This window comes from Microtus ochrogaster (genome assembly GCF_000317375.1).
Source record: "Microtus ochrogaster isolate Prairie Vole_2 chromosome 14 unlocalized genomic scaffold, MicOch1.0 chr14_random_1, whole genome shotgun sequence".
NCBI lineage: Eukaryota > Metazoa > Chordata > Mammalia > Rodentia > Cricetidae > Microtus > Microtus ochrogaster.
This window is the reverse complement of record NW_004949096.1, coordinates 6,416,339-6,434,102: the sequence shown is the minus strand read 5'-3', so window position 1 is coordinate 6,434,102 and position 17,764 is coordinate 6,416,339. Positions and strand designations below refer to the sequence as shown.

At 40.1% G+C, this 17,764-nt stretch overlaps 1 protein-coding gene across 1 annotated transcript in view; it reads right to left on the bottom strand.

Annotated features, from left to right (window-relative positions):
• Positions 1-4,818: 4,818 nt before the first annotated feature.
• Positions 4,819-17,764, bottom strand: part of Hipk3 (homeodomain interacting protein kinase 3) — an 88,210-nt gene continuing 75,264 nt past the window's right edge. Inside the window, exons 8-16 of the mRNA XM_026787847.1 lie at positions 13,579-13,707; positions 13,236-13,360; positions 12,988-13,149; positions 12,775-12,837; positions 12,212-12,502; positions 11,856-11,996; positions 9,512-9,747; positions 9,086-9,213; positions 4,819-8,654 (exon numbers count right to left, since the gene is read on the bottom strand). Coding sequence (XP_026643648.1) covers positions 8,178-8,654; positions 9,086-9,213; positions 9,512-9,747; positions 11,856-11,996; positions 12,212-12,502; positions 12,775-12,837; positions 12,988-13,149; positions 13,236-13,360; positions 13,579-13,707 — 1,752 coding nt within the window. The 3' untranslated portion in view covers positions 4,819-8,177. The remainder of the gene's footprint in view (positions 8,655-9,085; positions 9,214-9,511; positions 9,748-11,855; positions 11,997-12,211; positions 12,503-12,774; positions 12,838-12,987; positions 13,150-13,235; positions 13,361-13,578; positions 13,708-17,764) is intronic.

The window sequence follows — 17,764 nt, the reverse complement described above, 5'->3', positions numbered from 1 at the left end:
GGTAGTTAGGTAGTTAGGTAGGTAGGTAGGTAGGTAGATAGGTGATAATACGATAGATGGATGGACAGATAGATGTCAGACAGACAGACAGAAAAAAGTGTTGGAGAAACCACTAATACAAATTCAATCCAGGTCTCCTTAGCAGCTGCACATTATGAGGCAAGCGCGCTTTAGAACCTGACAACGTGTTAGGCAGAAGGATGAGCCCACTCGTGCCATTATGAATGAGATGTTACACTATGACTTTGTTTCACTTCAGCCTCCTGGGGGGGGGGGCAATACAAACATTTATGCCCTAACTATACCTGTTCATCAATTAAATTTAAATCAGATCTTGAGATCTATTGAAGCAGCTAGTAATGAAATACTCACAGCCTGATGTTTTTTTTTTGTTTTTGTTTTTTGTCAAATCATGCCTGTATTAAAGTCTTCAGCTACATATACATACAAGAATTTGGCAAAATGCAACCAACATCCATTGATTCCATCCTATGAGAACCAATATGGAATTTATAAAGTGTAAGCACTCGTTATTGATTTATAGAAAAGTGTTAACTCCATGTGCACACATCTTCCCGCTTTGCCCAGTGGGCCAATAAAAAAAAATCTATTGGACATAGAAGACGTAGTCAGAAAATGTTATCTAAAGGGGCAAAACTATAAAACTGCTGTTTTCCCGTTATTATGAACCAACCACAGTGTCTCTGGGCCTTTTTGTTCTTCTTAGAAACAAAGAAATGTTAAAAAGTGGGGGTGAGGTAGAAGGAGGCAATCTATGTTTTCATAAATGGATCTATTCTCCTTCTAAAGCTGCCAAATCCTAGGTTATATTTCCTTTGCTGAAGACAAAATAACCTGTATATTTCTGACTCTGTGCAGGTCTATATAGTGTCAGAGGGATGGATAAACACATGGCATCTTCCTTCAATATACATGGAGTACTGTCAGTTTTTAAAACTTGATTTGTACAGCTGAAAAACCCCTCACATTGAACTATCATGTCCACGGATACAAGATATTCCCCCTCAGTTCTGCTGTATTTAGAGTATGGAATAAACTTTTAGAGAACTCTTCCTCCCCCTGCTGGTCAGTATAGAACATAGCATTATAATGAACAGAATGACCAACCATCACACTGAATGTCCAGACCAAGTCAGGACTGATGCAACTTGCTTGATTTTTGCTATGCATTTAAAAACTATGCTTTGAATTCGTTGCCAACATCTGTCTTACTGAAAAGCTGGAGAAGTCATGGTCCGGGGGTCTGCCATGCTGTGTGCTTGCTGACCCCTGGGCCTGCAGAGTTCACTCTCCACACTTTGATCTGTCGTCAATCTAGTCATAGTCAGCTCAGCCACTGTCGCTCGCTCGAGTTTGCAACACCCCAGCTCCTTCACTTAACTGATTAAACTGAAGCCCAGACCTGCTCAAAGTCACACTTAATAACCAAAATGACAAGACAGATTAAATGTAGGCCTCCAAATTCCACTCAACAGGTGACTGTTAAATTCACTCCCTTTAAAATGTTTTGCTATGTGTGAGTATTTGCCTGCATGCCCATCTATTCACCACCTGCACGCAGTGCCTTCGGAAGCCAGAAAAAGGAGCCAGCTCTCCTGGAACTGGAGTTTCAGACTAAACCACTGCCAGGTGGGTGCTGGGAACTGATCCAGAGTCTCTGCAAGAGCAGCCAGCGCTCTTAACCACTGAGCCATCTCTGCAGCCCCAAATTTATTGATTTACTTAGCAAATACTTTAGTGCCTACTGCAGTCAGGCATAAAGCAAATGTCAAAGATACCATCTTCAGGGTAAAAATGGTACACTTCAGAGTTTCCCAGTCAGTGAGAAAGACTGGGTAAAAGAAGGGATGGGGGGCCGTGGTAATGCCTCATATGCACAAGGTTAAACAGTACAGACATTCCACGCAAGAAATAAATATAAATCAAAATATAGTACGCATGTTAATGAAATGCTCAAAGTTTAATAAAATATATTTATTTGTAAAAGCAAAAGGTGGAGCTGGAGAGATGGCTCATCAGGAAGAGTCCCGAGTTCATTTCCCAGCACCAACATGGCAGCTCACAGCATCTGTAGTTCCAGGGATACAGCACCTTCTTCTAGTCTTTACAGACACCAGGCACGCATACGGCGCGCCTACATGCATACAGGCAGAACAATCACACACATACCAAAAAAGTAAATCTTTTTTAGAAAAAAAAGCAAGTTCTTTGTATTCTCCATCTTTAATGGTTAGAACAAAACCAATCATTTAAATTGAGAGTATGGGCATTAAAATATTGGCGATTTGTAAACCATGCAAAAGCCTTGCTATAAACCGGAAGTAGAAAACAGCAGAAACCGGGCCAGCAAGTCATGTAAGCCTGGTAAGCAAAGTCTGGTCCCCAGAACCAACAGGGAGCCAGCTGCAGCACGCTGTCCTGACATGTACATGCACTGTGCACATGTTCTCGTGTGCAGGTGCATACAGGCAACACATGTAGACACAGACACATACACACACCAGTAAGGGTGGAAAAAAAAAACCTAAAATTGCCTACATGTATAGTGACTATCTTGTCCGTAAATCTTAAAGTATGTTTCTCTTACCTTCTCAGGCAAATTGCAACAGGTATTATTGTCTAGGATGGAAAAATATATTACTTTTTACTTCCTCTGACTATGCGTCTCATCATATATAAGCACAGAGTCAATGAGATAGGAGAGTATCTTCACAAACGGCACAAAAACCTACATGACATAACCCAGAGGTCTAATATAAAACTCTAAAAGCCCTGAAATACAGAAAAAAAATTTAAATCTTCACAATCAAGAAACATCTTAGGAAACACAAAGCAAAAGCCACAAAGGAAGAAAATGGTGGTAAGTTGGGTTTTATCCAAATTCAAAGCTTTCACTCTTCCAAAGACTGTTAAACTAGAAGGAAGATGGCCTCGTGGCACACGGCAGGGGAGCTGGAGCCCAGGTCAGCTTGGAGAAGGAGACCGTCTCTAGAAAGAGAAAGAGACACATTATTCCTCATACAAACCTCTTGATCAAAGCCTGGCACTCATGTCTCTGGCTCTCTCACGTGCACTTCAATACCACCCTAGAGGGTTTTCATGCCTGAAGCCTATTCTCCATGAATCAACCAGACTGAACTTTAAAAAACACAGATTGGGTTGTGTTTGACCATCTAAATTCCTTTGATAGCTTCGCAGTGACTGGAATTAGTCTATGCCCTTTCTTGGCAAAAGGCCGCATGCCCAGCCCCACAGTGGCATCTTCTGTCTCCAGCACCCCGCCCATGCACTGAGCTCTGTCATTACTGGCTACCACTCTTGTTTTGTTCACACTAAAAGCCCATATTCCAGTTAGTTAAACTTCTATGTTGTGTTTCCCTTGTGCACCTCTAATGCCACCTTGCTGGGCACTGACTTGGCTCCCCACCACGGTGCAGTAAGACCATAAATGGGCCTTCTGCTCTGTCCAGTGACAAACACCCAGCATTTGGAACACAGGTATTTCCTATTTTGAATGACTCGCAGCAGACTTATGATGTGCCAGGCAAGGTAGCAGGTACTGGTTAAATTGTTCACTCAAAAACATTTATGTGCTGCTATCCTTTCTTTAAGCCCTTCAGGAAAAAAAAAAAAAATGTCTATAGCCCTAGCTACACTTAAATAGCTCAAAACACTTTAGTATTCCCTGGAGTTGAGGCGACTTTCACACAAATCACAAACTAGATTTCATCTAAATATAGGACCAGTATTTTAACCTTAGGGACAGTTTTTTGTTGTTGCTGCTGTTTTTATTTTAAGAACCCAACCTCACAACAGCAACTAAAGAAAGTGTCTGTTAGGTTAGGAGACAACCAGAACGCTCACGTACGGCAAGAGCAAACTAATTCTGAGACTTTGGAATACTGTGTGGCAGTGTCCAAAGAAGTGGTATTCTTTCATATACACTGCATACACATGTGCTCTCCAAGATGGACAGTAACATCCACAGCAACACTATTCCAAATACCTAAAAAGGGCAAACTTATCCAAATGATCATCATCGACAACAACAAAAAATACAGACAAGAGAATACTATAGAGATATGAGTTTAAATGTAATTATGTGTCATCTGGAAGACTCTCACCAACAAATTGTTGAAAGAAGCAAATATTCATCTGCTTTGTGTTCCAACTGAAAAGCTTGTGGAGAAATATATAGTCCCTGGCGTGTTTTAGCTTAGCTCTGGATTTGACCCTAAGCACCGCGACAGAAGTCCCTAACCGCTGCTCTGCTCTAAGGGAGTGTTTCCCACACAGCTGCCTACAGACCTCTGTCCAAAGTTAAGGCCTTGAGAACACTAACTGAAGCTGGCTCAGGGCAACTGACATTTTTTCAAAGTCTCATTTTTCCTTTTCAGAAATCCATGTGGCTTTCCTATTCTCCATCCATGAACAGCAAACAGAAACACTGCCCCTAAAAATATTTGAGAAACTCAAATTTTCCAGAAGCATGGGTCAAGGTTATGCTGTGGTTTCAGGTATTTCTCCCATGCTGTGCCAGACTACAGTCTGAAAGAAAGGTGGAAAGATGACTAGCTGGGGTCAGCCTGGCTCTGCCTCACGTTCACACTCAGGAGCAGTCAAGCTTTGGACAAGTTACAAAACATGTTGTACTACCTCCTCATTCACCTGACAAAATTCCTACCACAAGGGGGCCCTGTGCATCAAATGCAATGTCAGTGCGGAGGGATTTGGAAATGCCCAAATCTCCCATCTCTGCTCTTAGGAAATACTGGAGTGGAAAAAAAGTCAGCAAGCTGTTTGCTGCAATATATATATTTTAATTCAAAGTGAATCAACAGTAATACACCATAAATTCTTATTTTGACACTCACCAAAATAGTCACCTGGAAAACCCGCTTTTTGTGACAAAGTACAGAAGGCTTGGTCACATTTAAATCACTGAGAACTAGAGAGAAATACTATCGCAAACTGTAATAGACATTACATCCATAAAAATTTTCCCAGTCCTTATTGTAATATTGCACAGTGCAATTGCTACATGGCAAACTAGTGTAGCATAGAAGTAAAAGCAAAAACAAACCAAAGAGAAAAGCCACAAGAGTAAAACTGCTCAACAGTTAACAGTTCAAACTAAGTCATTGGATCTATAAGGGTATCATTAAAATGAATCTTCCTACACCTTGCAGTGTATGATGTAACTTTTACAGAACACAAGCCAAGTTTAAAATTAGCAGTAGAGGTATTAAAATGAAAGGTTTTGATAACAGAGTAACATATTAATACCCTGAAGAAAAAAAACTAAATATCAAAATAATTGATTAAAAATTCACTTGCAAATTAGCACACAAATATGCAACTTGGAAATCATGCAGTGTTTTATTTAAGAAAACATTAAAGTAAAACTATTAAAATAGTTTTAAAAGGATAAAATCCAGATTCTTCTGCCACTATGCTAAAATTGGACTTCAGGGGGATTCTGAAGTTTTAAATTTTGAAACATGTTAAAAAGCTCATGATTGCAGTTAATTAAGAGACATGCCTTTAAAAAGCATTACTGTGGTATGAAAATGCCGACTGTTACCACTTGCTGTGAACTAAACAAGGCTGCTCTAGTCATGAACTTAAAGACAGAAAATGCATCATTTCTGGGCAGTAAGCACAGCTTACGGGCCACTTCTGTGCCTGTTGTGACAATCAATCTTTGTACTCGGTGTTCCTGGAACAGCCGTCACCAGCACTAATGCTTTTCTAAAGTGTGAGTAGACAGCAGGAACTCGCTGGGCCACGCTCAAGTGAGGAGAGCAGCAGCTACTTAACGAGCCCACAAATGTGTCATCTGTAGGCAGTCCCAGTTAGTCTCAGTCTACCCCACTTGTGATGTGTGTTATATACATTTCTATGTGTATAAAATGCATAGAGTCAATTACTAAAAACACTGAAACCTGTGGGGGAATCAAGTCCTTCATTTTCAGTGACTAAAAATGTGCTGCTGGTTTTTCTTTATGATCTAATACTGTAATTTTTAAAATCAGCTTCAGGCACGTTTATGTCTTAGATGATTATTAAATAAAACACTGCTTATGTCAATGGAGTAAAGAAAAATGTATCATTAGCTTATAGTCAGCACTGCACTAGAGCTGTACTTGTGGTATGCAACTTGCTTAGTAAAGAAATAGTGTCAGTCCAAAACATTTGGAGTTTTACACTCAAATGTTTTGTACTGTTTATTCCAGTAAATGCTGTAAGTTTATATTCCAGACTTTTAAGGAAAAAAAGTTAAGTCAAGCCTGCAAGATACAGCCTTCTCAAGTGTCTACAATGCCAGTATGAAAATAAAAAAATTAAGTTACATTGATACATCCAAGTTTTTATATGCAGTGATGAGCACAAACATTAATAGAGATAAAATACTGATGCAAATAACACACCCCAAAATAACATAGGCAATTGTTTCCATCATTTACAATACAGTAGTTACAATGACACTCCAAACAGAAAAGCAAAGTCAAAAAATCAAAACCCCAGCTTCTATCTCGTGTAATTAGACTTATACAGAAATTAGAAGGCTAAATAACAACTAGTTAATCACCTAATTTCACAGCTATCTGAAGTGGCAATCGTTATATAGCAGCTTATCTATGATACATTCAAGATAAATGATACAATTTATTACTTGCCTGGAAGCTAAAACACAGCCTTGGTTTAATACCTTTCCTTAAATTCCACCTCTACACTACAATATACTTGAGGTCTATGCAAAAAGTAGCTACCTTTTATATAAGAAATGGATGATTAAGTCTTTGGTGCTGTAAAAGCAACTTCATTTAAACATCACCACCATCACCACCAAGGGGAGGGGGGAGGGAAAAACCCAATACACACTTCCTAAGAGAAAAAGCATGTAATTTCTGTCCCTGACGGAATGTATTAAATAAGCAAACACCACCAACAAGCAAAAACGAGTACTACAATGTAAAAATACTTAAAATAACCAAAACCAAAAACCTTCTCACATGCATAAATGAAAAATTGCACACAAAGAACTCACATCTTTTCAAGCTTCAATAGTAAATATTCTGCTACTATGTATTAAATACTGCATGGTCTGCCCAAGCTAGGATGAAACCACATCATGAATCAATGAGCATTTTGCATTTTCTTTCATTATCTACTCAAGTCATGCCTACTGCACTTCTAAACATTTTATGAAGTCCAATTATACAGCAAACACTCCCAAAATAAACGTAGGTTGTATTGCAGTGTCAGTTACTAGTATATAAAATGCTGTGCTGTGACAGACATCGACTACCCATTAGTTACTGAATCAAGTTTGCTTAAGCACTACTAACTGCTTGCTTTTCTTGAAGCTAGATCATTCTGAAAAAAATCAGACAGCAGAATTCAGCTCTAGCAAACATGCTGCCCTCTTACTAAGGAAAAAGCAGCTACTATCTGAAATCATACCACACGAAGCCAAAAAGAACATTACTCTACTGAAAGAAAACTGAAGAGTAGGTCTGAATTTTAAGTGCTGCAGTCCTCAACATTTACAGATAGGTATAACTTGAACAACCTCAAATATTTAAGGCACTATGTGTGGGAACGGTTTACAATGCAGCTGAGATTATTAGAACAACATTAAGAGCCAAGTCTAGGCAATGTTTTGCCCATGCAAAAGACACATGCAAATGTAGAGAACAATAGCTCAATTGCTTAGGTTAAGTGCCCCAACGTGTACACACTAAGACACAGACAGTACAATTCACTCAGATGCTGTAATTCTGACACATGTGCATCTGTTGCTCTAAAGTCTAGACACAGAATGGCTTCCCAAATATGGACGTGTCTTGCACTAGTTAGAAGGCAATTTTATAAAAAATAGCAGGAGCAAAACTGGACTTCCGCTCCCATAAGTCACCTGTCTAGAGTTACTACGTAAGAAGATACATGACCAAAGACAAGTTATACCAAATGTGCAAAACACATTAAAAGTGAGAGTTTTTTTAAAGCTCAAAGTTGTTTAAATTGCACCCAAGTCTACATGATTCAAAAATAATTTTCTTGTGCCATGGCTAATATTTATTAAATACCATGTTTTTATTTTTAATCAAACGTTTGTATCATTGAGCTTCCTCAATATACTGTTTTGAGTTTCACATATATGGATACTGGCTGAGTTTTGTTGGACTCAATGGAAATCCAGTATATGCAGGTGATGCTGCAATGTAAGGATGTGGAGGGAAGATTGGTTTGTACTGAGTCTGATGAATGGTTGGGGATGGTAACAGACGGGGATTTATGCCCACTGGGACTTGGTGAACTATGCCACTGGGATGGGAGATATTATAAGTTGGATGCTGTAACATAGGTCTTGAGGTACACGGAGAGGCTAAGAGGTGGGCCACTGGGGCAGCACTACTGAGGGTAGCTGAGGACGGGTATGGAAGCAGAGCAGGCTGTCCTCCGAGGTGTGAGCTTCCAGCCAGGTGGGCATGTACTGCTGTGTGGTTAGGACTTCCGTGGGAAAGAGTGAAAGGATTACTAGTGACACTAGTAGGAATATACGCTTGCTGTCTTCGATGCCCGAAGTTTCCACTCCACTCTTGATGTCCGGCTCCGAAGTGCTGAACCTGAACACAAAGAAACCACGACTGAAGAGCACATCTGTAAGACCAAAGTGAGGACCAGGGGGCTGAAGCGGCTGGGACAGGCAGCTCACACTGGACCTCTCAGTCCAGTTTACCAAGGAAAGGAAACACATGAGCATTGTCCTACTTCTTACTTGTTACCATTGCCACTTCCAGCCAACATTACTGTCGGTAATTAGTCCCTACAATTTATATAACACTTATATATAAAGCTAACATTCATGCATACCATTTTATTAAACTCCAAAACAATCCCATGGCATAATTATCCCCATTATCTCTGCTCCATATATACTCATCCAACACCACGTACCACACACACACAAAATCAAAAACTAAAATGATAAAGTAAAAAAAAATTAAAAAACCACTAAACATAAATCCCACGCTCACAAATGCACAGAGGAGCACACCTGGCTGAAGTTCAAATGCGGCTGCTGGAATGCTGATGTGGGCTTTTGCTGACGAGCACCCGAGGCAGAAGGCTGGTTCAGCTTTCCGGGGGCAGGCTGTCCTTTTATTAATGGCTGGCATGTAGAATCTGGCAACAATAATCAACAAACACATATACAAAATTACAGAGCTGTGATTTCTGCTTCTCCAATGAAACTTAGACATGTGCTTACAGATTTTATACAACAGTGATCGAAAAACCTTAATGTAAAATGTAAAGATAAGATCATGGCTTCTAAGCACTGGATGACATTTGAAGAGTTGGGTTTTGTGTTTGTTTTTTGTATAATAGATATGATAGGATCAAGACGGGAGTTCAAGGTGACTTTTAACAATCCTGGTCTCCATGTTCCTAAATTTAAGGACAATCAGAAAACTAAGTTTACCTGTGTTTGTCATGTGCTCATCGACATTCAGTCCACTTTCTATTCCCACTGGGGGCTCCACAGCAGTGCCCACAGCTGGCTTGGCTTCTGTGCCAGCACCAGTCCCCAGCTCTGTGCTTTGATGAGTGTCCTCCACAAAGCTGCTCTCTGCAAATGGACTGTCATGCCCCGAGGAGTCTGATGTTGGAGAGCCATCCACAGTCTCACACCCACTTTCTTGTTCATCATCTGACATACTACAAGAAAACATTTTTATATTTTTAATAATCTCCAACACACTAATGAGATGCTCCACTATTTTATACATATATTTCGTCCTTGGCCAATTTTTTTCCCTCATAGCATTTCCAGACTCTATTCAAACAGATAAACCAAATTCTTCCACTTCAGAAATACCTTTTGGACTTAGCTATTTTTATTTTCTTTCACATTTGCTCCATCATAATAGTTCATAAAATTCCGCAGTCCTTTACGCAGCCGCAGAGGAAGCAAGATGTGACTGCCTTGCTGAAAAAGGTACCGAGCCATATGGCTAACATATACTAGAATAATGGGCTAATATAAGTTATAAATTAATAAGAAGCCTGAGCAAATGGGTCAATCAGTCTACAACTAATGCAGACCTCTGTGTGATTTCTTTGAAACTTAATGATGGAGGGAACCAGGAAGGACAGAAAACTCAGTCAACAACTCTTCAAGATAAGAAGTACTGTTCCAGATGCTAGAAGACCACTCAACTGGTAAAACACTTGCTGTGCATGCATGAGAACTTGAGTTCGGATCCCAGCACCCACATACAAACCTGAGTACATGCAGCAGGGCATATCTGTAGCCCTAACACTGGGAGGCAGACACAGAAGAGCTCTGCAGCTTGCTGCCCAGCTAGTCTAGCAAATGGGTGAGTTCCACATTCCATGAGAGATCCACAAATATGGTGGAGAGCAACTGAAGACGACACCTAGCATTGGCCTCGAGTCTCCGGAGGCGCATGCACAGTGTTTATGAAAATACAAACACATCATATAAACTTAAAAAAACAGAAACAAAACAAAATGTTCGTCTAGAAAATTTGGATGATAAGGACCTGCATATTCTAGATCCAACTGTAAGGTTAGGTGTCCTGAAAGGCTTTCTGACCAACCTTTAGTCAAACCCCGAGTCCTGAATCCCACTCTTCCCACTACCCCAGCCCTCACGAGACCCCACTCCCTGGGATTTCTATATCATTGTCTATTTAATCAATCAATTTTGATAATTTGAGGCATCTCTTTTTATATGCATACTTTCTTTTTACTCTTGAATCTACATGCATATGTTCATGTTTATGATTATTTTATGTGTATATATATTTTTTATCTGGCTCTTATGTGTACATTTATATATGTATGAACTTTTAGGCAAACCAACATCAACCTATAAGAAGATGCACTTGTCTATGCCTTCTGCAGAATTTTGACTAGTAAGTACTCCAACCACAGCTCCTAACTAAAATAAACAACTTTAAAGCCCAGTGTGTTAGTACAGCCTCTGACTAACTCTCATAAAACAAGTTCCAGGACAGCCAGGGCTACACAGAGAAACCATGTCTTGAAAAACAAACAAAACAACAACAACAAAACACTAGCTTTAAAATACTTTTCAAATATTGTCACCAATTTTTATAATATAAAATCAAATGTATTTCATAAAAATTGTTGTAGGTTCCAGGTGTAGTGGCTCACACTTTTAATCCTAGCACCTGGGAGGCAGAAGCTGGAGGATCTCTGTGAGTTCAAGGCCACACTCTGTGAGTGTGGCTTAACGGAGAGAAAGTTCCAGGTGGCTAGGATAGTCAGGGCTGTTACACAAAGAAATTCTTTCTCCAAAACCTCTCCCAGAAAAAATTGTTGTGGCTTATCTCTCAACATGTTAGCACACCAAAGGGGGCAGACAAGTCAGCTACCAACAGGAGAGATAAAAATCAGAGTGGCTGCTCTGTAAGAGGATCACTCAGTACTTCATCATACAAAAATGTATTAGCACTTTAATTTTAAATTAAAGGTTAGGTAGGTTTGTTTGTTTGTTTGTTTGTTTGAGATAGGGTCTCACTATGTAACCCTGGAAGGCCTTGATCTCACTGAGATCCCTGCCTCTGTCTCCCAAATTCTGGGATTAAAGGCATGCACCACCAGAAACTGGAGGTATTTTATTGGGGAAAAAACTGGTTACTAAAACTACAAGCTTACAAAACTTATGTAGTTCAAAAGCTGTGTGCAAAACAGCAATCACTGTAGTAAGCGGCAGACACTTACACACGACAGAAAGGCTCAACATTTACAACAAGCTACTCTTAAAATTCCTTTACCTGTTCGGTCTCTTGCAAGGGGATGGGCTGGACTGCCCAGAGGAGCTGGTGCTCAGAGTGCTATCAGGACTGCTGAGTGAACACATCCGGTCAATATTCAAAGTGCTTTGGCAAGCTTCACAATCTAGACTACCTTTACACCTAGGAGGAGGGAAGAGGAGACACGGGTCAAGAGTGAGAACAGTCTCATGCCAGCCAGACTTTACAGTACCAAAAAGCAGGAAACAGTTCAGAATGAGCTACACGAACCCAAATGTATCGCTTATACATTCAGATGAAGGGCTACAGTCATATTTACTCCCAGGGTCACTGACAGAGAGTGTGCCCCAAAGCTGATCTGTGCATCTGGCACTTACTCTCGGAGTGAATGTCTGGGTGAGGTCTCTTCGTCATCAGTGTCACTGCTAATGGTGATCACACTCACGGCAGGACTTGGGGAGTCGGCAATGATGATGGTTTGCCGCTGTTTATCTGAAACCGCAGAGTCCTGTCTGACAGATGCTTCCTGGCTGTTTCGTGCCTCTCCTTCTGAGGTATGATTGTCTTGTGTTTCTACACAACTTACTTCCTCAACATCTTTCCCACTGATTATCTTTGGGGAAATAAATGTTGAATGTGGGATATTGGTATTCTGCAATGAATTACTCCTGCAACCAAAGAAACAATTTGTAATTTTTATGATCAAAATTGAGAAATGATATTTCTCAAAGACATTTTGTAAAACCAAATAATTCAAACTTTCACAAGTTCATGGATGTAACACACTGATACACAAGAGTTTTGTGAATTATAATAAATGATCTCTAAAATACTGCTGTGGTTTACATTTACATACTCTTCTGTATGTGTGATAGCCGAATGTCTACAGTTGCTATAGTACAGGTAGATAACAATCGAAGGGCAATAAAGACAATCTTACCAACTGAAAGCATTTATTTCCTCTCTTCCTGGCTCCCATTCCATTAGTTTTACCAAAATACCTCTGAGAAATTAAGAAGGGAGCCGGCTTAGTGTTTGTATAAAAGCTACAAAAGAGGTCATTTTTGAATAAACAGTGACCCTTTAGAGCTCATGCAAATTTGAAAGCTTAATTTAATAACGCAGAGGAAAACCACAGTCCACTAACACCAACCTGTTCTGGCACAGCTTAGTTTTCTTGGTAGTGGCAGGCTGAGGCCAGACAACATGTGCAATGCCCACGCTGATAGGCTGAGGGGCTGATAATGTTATCTGATTGGTCAGAAGAGGCTGTGGCATCACCGAGTTGTAATGACTGCTATGTGGAATCATTTTCCTATGGAGCAAGTTCAGAAAAGTGAATTCCTTTCACTGTGATTAGTTATGCATCTAATTCACAGAGAGGTTCTGTTTTGGACTTACCCCCAGTCTCCAAGCCTCTGTGAACCAGCCATGCCTTCCGAAGTTAGTGTTGCAGCGGCAGGAGCCATGGGTGTTACCTGCTGCCAGGCAGGTATCAGCATCTGCTGTGTTCTGCCAGACCACGTCTGCTGCATCAAAACACAGCCCAATAAAATAGGTACAAATAACACGTCCCAAATTCACAACAGTTAAGGCAACAACTAGTAATTACAAAAGCTAAAATCCATGGAATGCAAAACAGACTGACTCTCACTACTTCCCAGAAGTACAAGCTGACATATGACTTGTATTTAAGTTAAAAAAGGAGAGTACATATGTAAAGGAAAAGTAAACTGTGACCAACCTGTGAAAGAACTCCAGGTCGGATCTGCAGTGGCTGTACAGCAGGGGCCTGAGTTACAAGTGGAACTGTATTGTCTACCCTTATGGAGTAACTGGTGGGTTTACCATGCGCTGCAGGAATACCTGGGAAACAGAACAGTCATCCAACAGGGGGAAAATTGTTTTGCAAAACTTATAAAATTACTTTAAATGTATAACAAGTTTAAATTCTGATTCAGATTAGGTCTGTTTCTACTTAAAATTAACAAAATAATCTATTAGTAAAGACGGGTACTTCCTATCTGTTTCTTGTAGTACTTTGTCACAAATACTGATGTCAAATTACTCTGTGTTTATTAAAATGTGCTTCAAAGCAGAATCATTTGTTCTTCCTGCAACTTCTCATTTCCATCTCAAGTTTCCACTGTGGCATTATTTCCTCTCCGTTTCTCTGCTATGACAAGGTCTGGAAAGACAGGCTGAGGCTCACGATCTTCATAAAAGCCTAGTAAAGCAATGTGCTTCTTTCACACACTATGCCTAAGTACCTATGCCTAAGCCATCTCTTCTTCAAAACTGTCAGGACCGTACACACTTGTCACTAAATTAATTAATTTCAAATTAATGGACAGATACAAGGGGGTTTCTGAATCGCATAAATTCATATCCTTGCTACCATATTTCATCCCCCAAAGGAGTAGCAAAAACTATTATACTGCTTAGTCTGATGATCCAACAACGCTTTATCCAACATGATCTAACAGGCTGGTGCTCTAGCAGAGAGCTGCTAGCACTTCAGAACAAATGCTGCCACTGTTAGAGTGGTTCAACAAATACATAAATAAACACAGGCAAGACCGATAGCCATTTAATTATGTTATTATTAGTATCTCTTTTCACTGTATCATAAGCCAGTCTGTAAATAACAACTCTTTCTTGTGTTTCTCTATGTAGCTGTGGCTATCTGGAACTCACTCTGTAGACCAGGCTAACCTCAAATTTACAGATCCTCCTGTCTCTGCCTCTGAGTGCTGGGATTAAAGGTGTGAGCCACCACTGCCCCATCTACCTAAATATTCTCACAATACTGAAGTATGTAGGAATTGTAAGTATGAAGCAGTACCACACCCAACTAGGGAGCTTTGAGAAACAGAATGTCCCTAGACCAGGGGGGAAAAAAGAGTTATAATCAATTCTCTTTATAATTCTAAACTTTTATAGCAATCAATTTCGTTACAGACTAGCACATCACTTACAATGTAATACCATCTAGGAAAGGCATCACTGGGTGACTCTGCTGCGTGAGTAGTCAGACTGCACTCACAGGAACTAAGATGGGACCCTATCACTATGCGATGTAATCTCAACGGCTAAACTTCAGCCAAATAGCATGGGGCCGTGCAATTTATTATTTTTTTTAATGGAAGTGAAGTTAAGTGTTTCTCTTTAGTCATAAGGAATAAAATACTGCAGTTGTTAGTCTTTCTATTTAAAAAAAATCTTAATTTTTTTTACTGCCTAACTCTATTATTAAGTGCTAATCCTAAAGAAAACATTGTGTCCTGTTTATTTTCCTCAGACATTTAGCTTACTATCAATGTGCTCTATTTTCTCTGTCCACAAGTGCCCCCATAAGCAATGCTCACATTTATGAAAGCTCTGCATATTCTCTCTTCCTATTACCTTTTTGATCAAATTCAATAGTTGATTAAGATCAGAATTTTCTACGTTAGCAAAACTAATTGATTAGAATTGTTTTAATACTTGAAAACTAGGTACAAAGGTTGATGAAGAGTTGGGTGTGGTGGCACACATCTGAAATCCCAGCACTTGTGTGGTGGAAGCAGTATGATTTCAAGTCTAAGGCTACCCTGGGCTACAGAATCAGACAATGTCTCCAAAATGAAAAGCAAATCAAAGAGACAAACAAAAGGACCGATACTGAGAGCTTCTAGAGATGCTGAGACCGTGTATAAGGTAGACACTACATTTAAGACGTTAATATATTTGCTAGCAAATAAGATTATTCCTTAACAATTATAAATCAAATAAATAGATAAAAGATTTATCTTATCACACTGAAATATCGCTCATGATCTCTCATGTTCTCTCTGCAAATTGACCTCACCACGCCTGTACTCCCCACCTCAATAAACTCCTAAGTTTGTTGTGGGCCCATGTTTCCTTTTCACCTCCTATTTCTGTTAAGACTCCCTGTCTAGATTGAGCCAGAGACCTAGGCCAGAGCAGGCCTGATATGGCAAGCTCCATGGAGTGGTAGCGAATTGAGACGAGGGACATTTGCAGAGGCAGGACTGAGCCAGTGACCTGGGCTAGAGCAGACCTGAGGACCTCCACAGGAATAAATGATGAGTGACTGGGCCAGAGGCAGAGACTGCTGCAGGTCTGGGCATAAATCTGGGACCTTCGAGGGAGTAGACCTGAGCCAGGACCTCTGTGGGTCCGGGCATGAGTCGGACCTCTGAGGGAGTAGGCCTGAGCCAGAACCTCTGTGGGTCCGGGCATGAGTCGGAGATCTGAGAGGGTAGGCCTGAGCCAGAACCTCTGTGGGTCCGGGCATGAGTCTGGGACCCCTGAGGGTGAAGATCAGAGCCAGAGACCTTTGCAGGAGCAACCCCAAGCTAGGAACCTCTGAAAGAGCAGATACAGACCAGGGACATTTACAGAAACAGGCCTGAGACAGCAAACTCCACAGAGCGAGAGCAAATCCTGGGAATGCTGAGCGACCTCCAGGAACAGAGTGACCAAAGGGGTAACTAGAACCAAGGCATTGATTGTACCATGAGGAACACCATCTGCGCCTTGGATCCACTGACACCTAGAAGATTAATCACCAGAGTCACAGACAGCCACAACCATACCAATTAGAGGAAAAGATGAGTAGACAAGGTAAGAACACATGCAACAGCACAAAGAACAACATGACACCAGTAAAATCTAGAGACCCTACAACAGCAAGACTTGAACAACCAAATACAGATGAAGCAGAAGAAAATGATCTAAAAAAATAACTTCAGGAGAATGTTTGAGACTCTTAAAGGGGAAATGAGAAATTCCCTCAAAGAAATGGAGAAAAAGACAAAAAATTGGAAGACATCACCAAATCCCTTAAAGAAAACCAAGAAAAAGCAATTAAACATATGAAAGAAACTATTCAAGACTTGTAAACTGAAAGCCGAGGGAATTATAGAAATAGAAGTCATGAGAAAATGATCAGGAACTACAAATGCAAACATAAACAGCAGAATATAAGAAATGGAAGAGAAAAATCTGAAGCGCTAAAAAATACAATAGAGGAAATAGACTCATCAGTCAAAGAAAACATTAAATTTAACAAAAGCTTAACACAAAATATCCAGGAAATATGGGACACCATGAAAATGCCAAACCTAAGAATGATAGGTATAGATGAAGGAGAAAGAAGTTAAACTCAAAAGCACAAAAATATATTTAACAAAATCACAGAAGAAAACTTTCCCAACCTAAAGAAAGATATGCCTATGAAGATACAAAAAACTCACAGAACACTAAATAGACTGGATCAAAAAAAAATTCCCTCAACACATAATAATCAAAACACTAAACATAGAGAAGAATATTAAGAGCTGCAAAGGCCAAGTAACATATAAAGGCAGATCTATCAGAATTACACTTGACTTCTCAATGGAGACAATGAAAGCCAGAATGTCGTGGTCAAGCATTATGCAGACATTAAGAGACCAAGGATGCCAGCCCAGACTATTATACCCAGCAAAACTTTCAATTACCATAGGACAAAACAAGATATTTCATTACAAAACCAGATTTAACCAATACCTAGCCACAAACCCAGGCCTACACAAAGTACTAGAAGGAAAACTCCAACTCAAGGAAGTTGGCTACATCAACAAAAACAAAGACAATCGATAATCTCACAGCAGCAAATCCCAAAGAAGGAAAAAACACAAATTAACATCACCAACAACAAAAACTAAATTAACAGGAGATAGCAATCATTGGTCATTAATATCCCTTAATATAAATGGACTAAACTCACCTATAAAAAGACACAGGCTAACAGAATCCAAAGGCTGGGCAGTGGTGGCGCATGCCTTTAATCCCAGCAGTTGGGAGGCAGAGACAGGCGGATCTCTGTGAGTTTGAGACCAGCCTGGTCTACAAGAGCTAGTTCCAGGACAGGCTCTAAA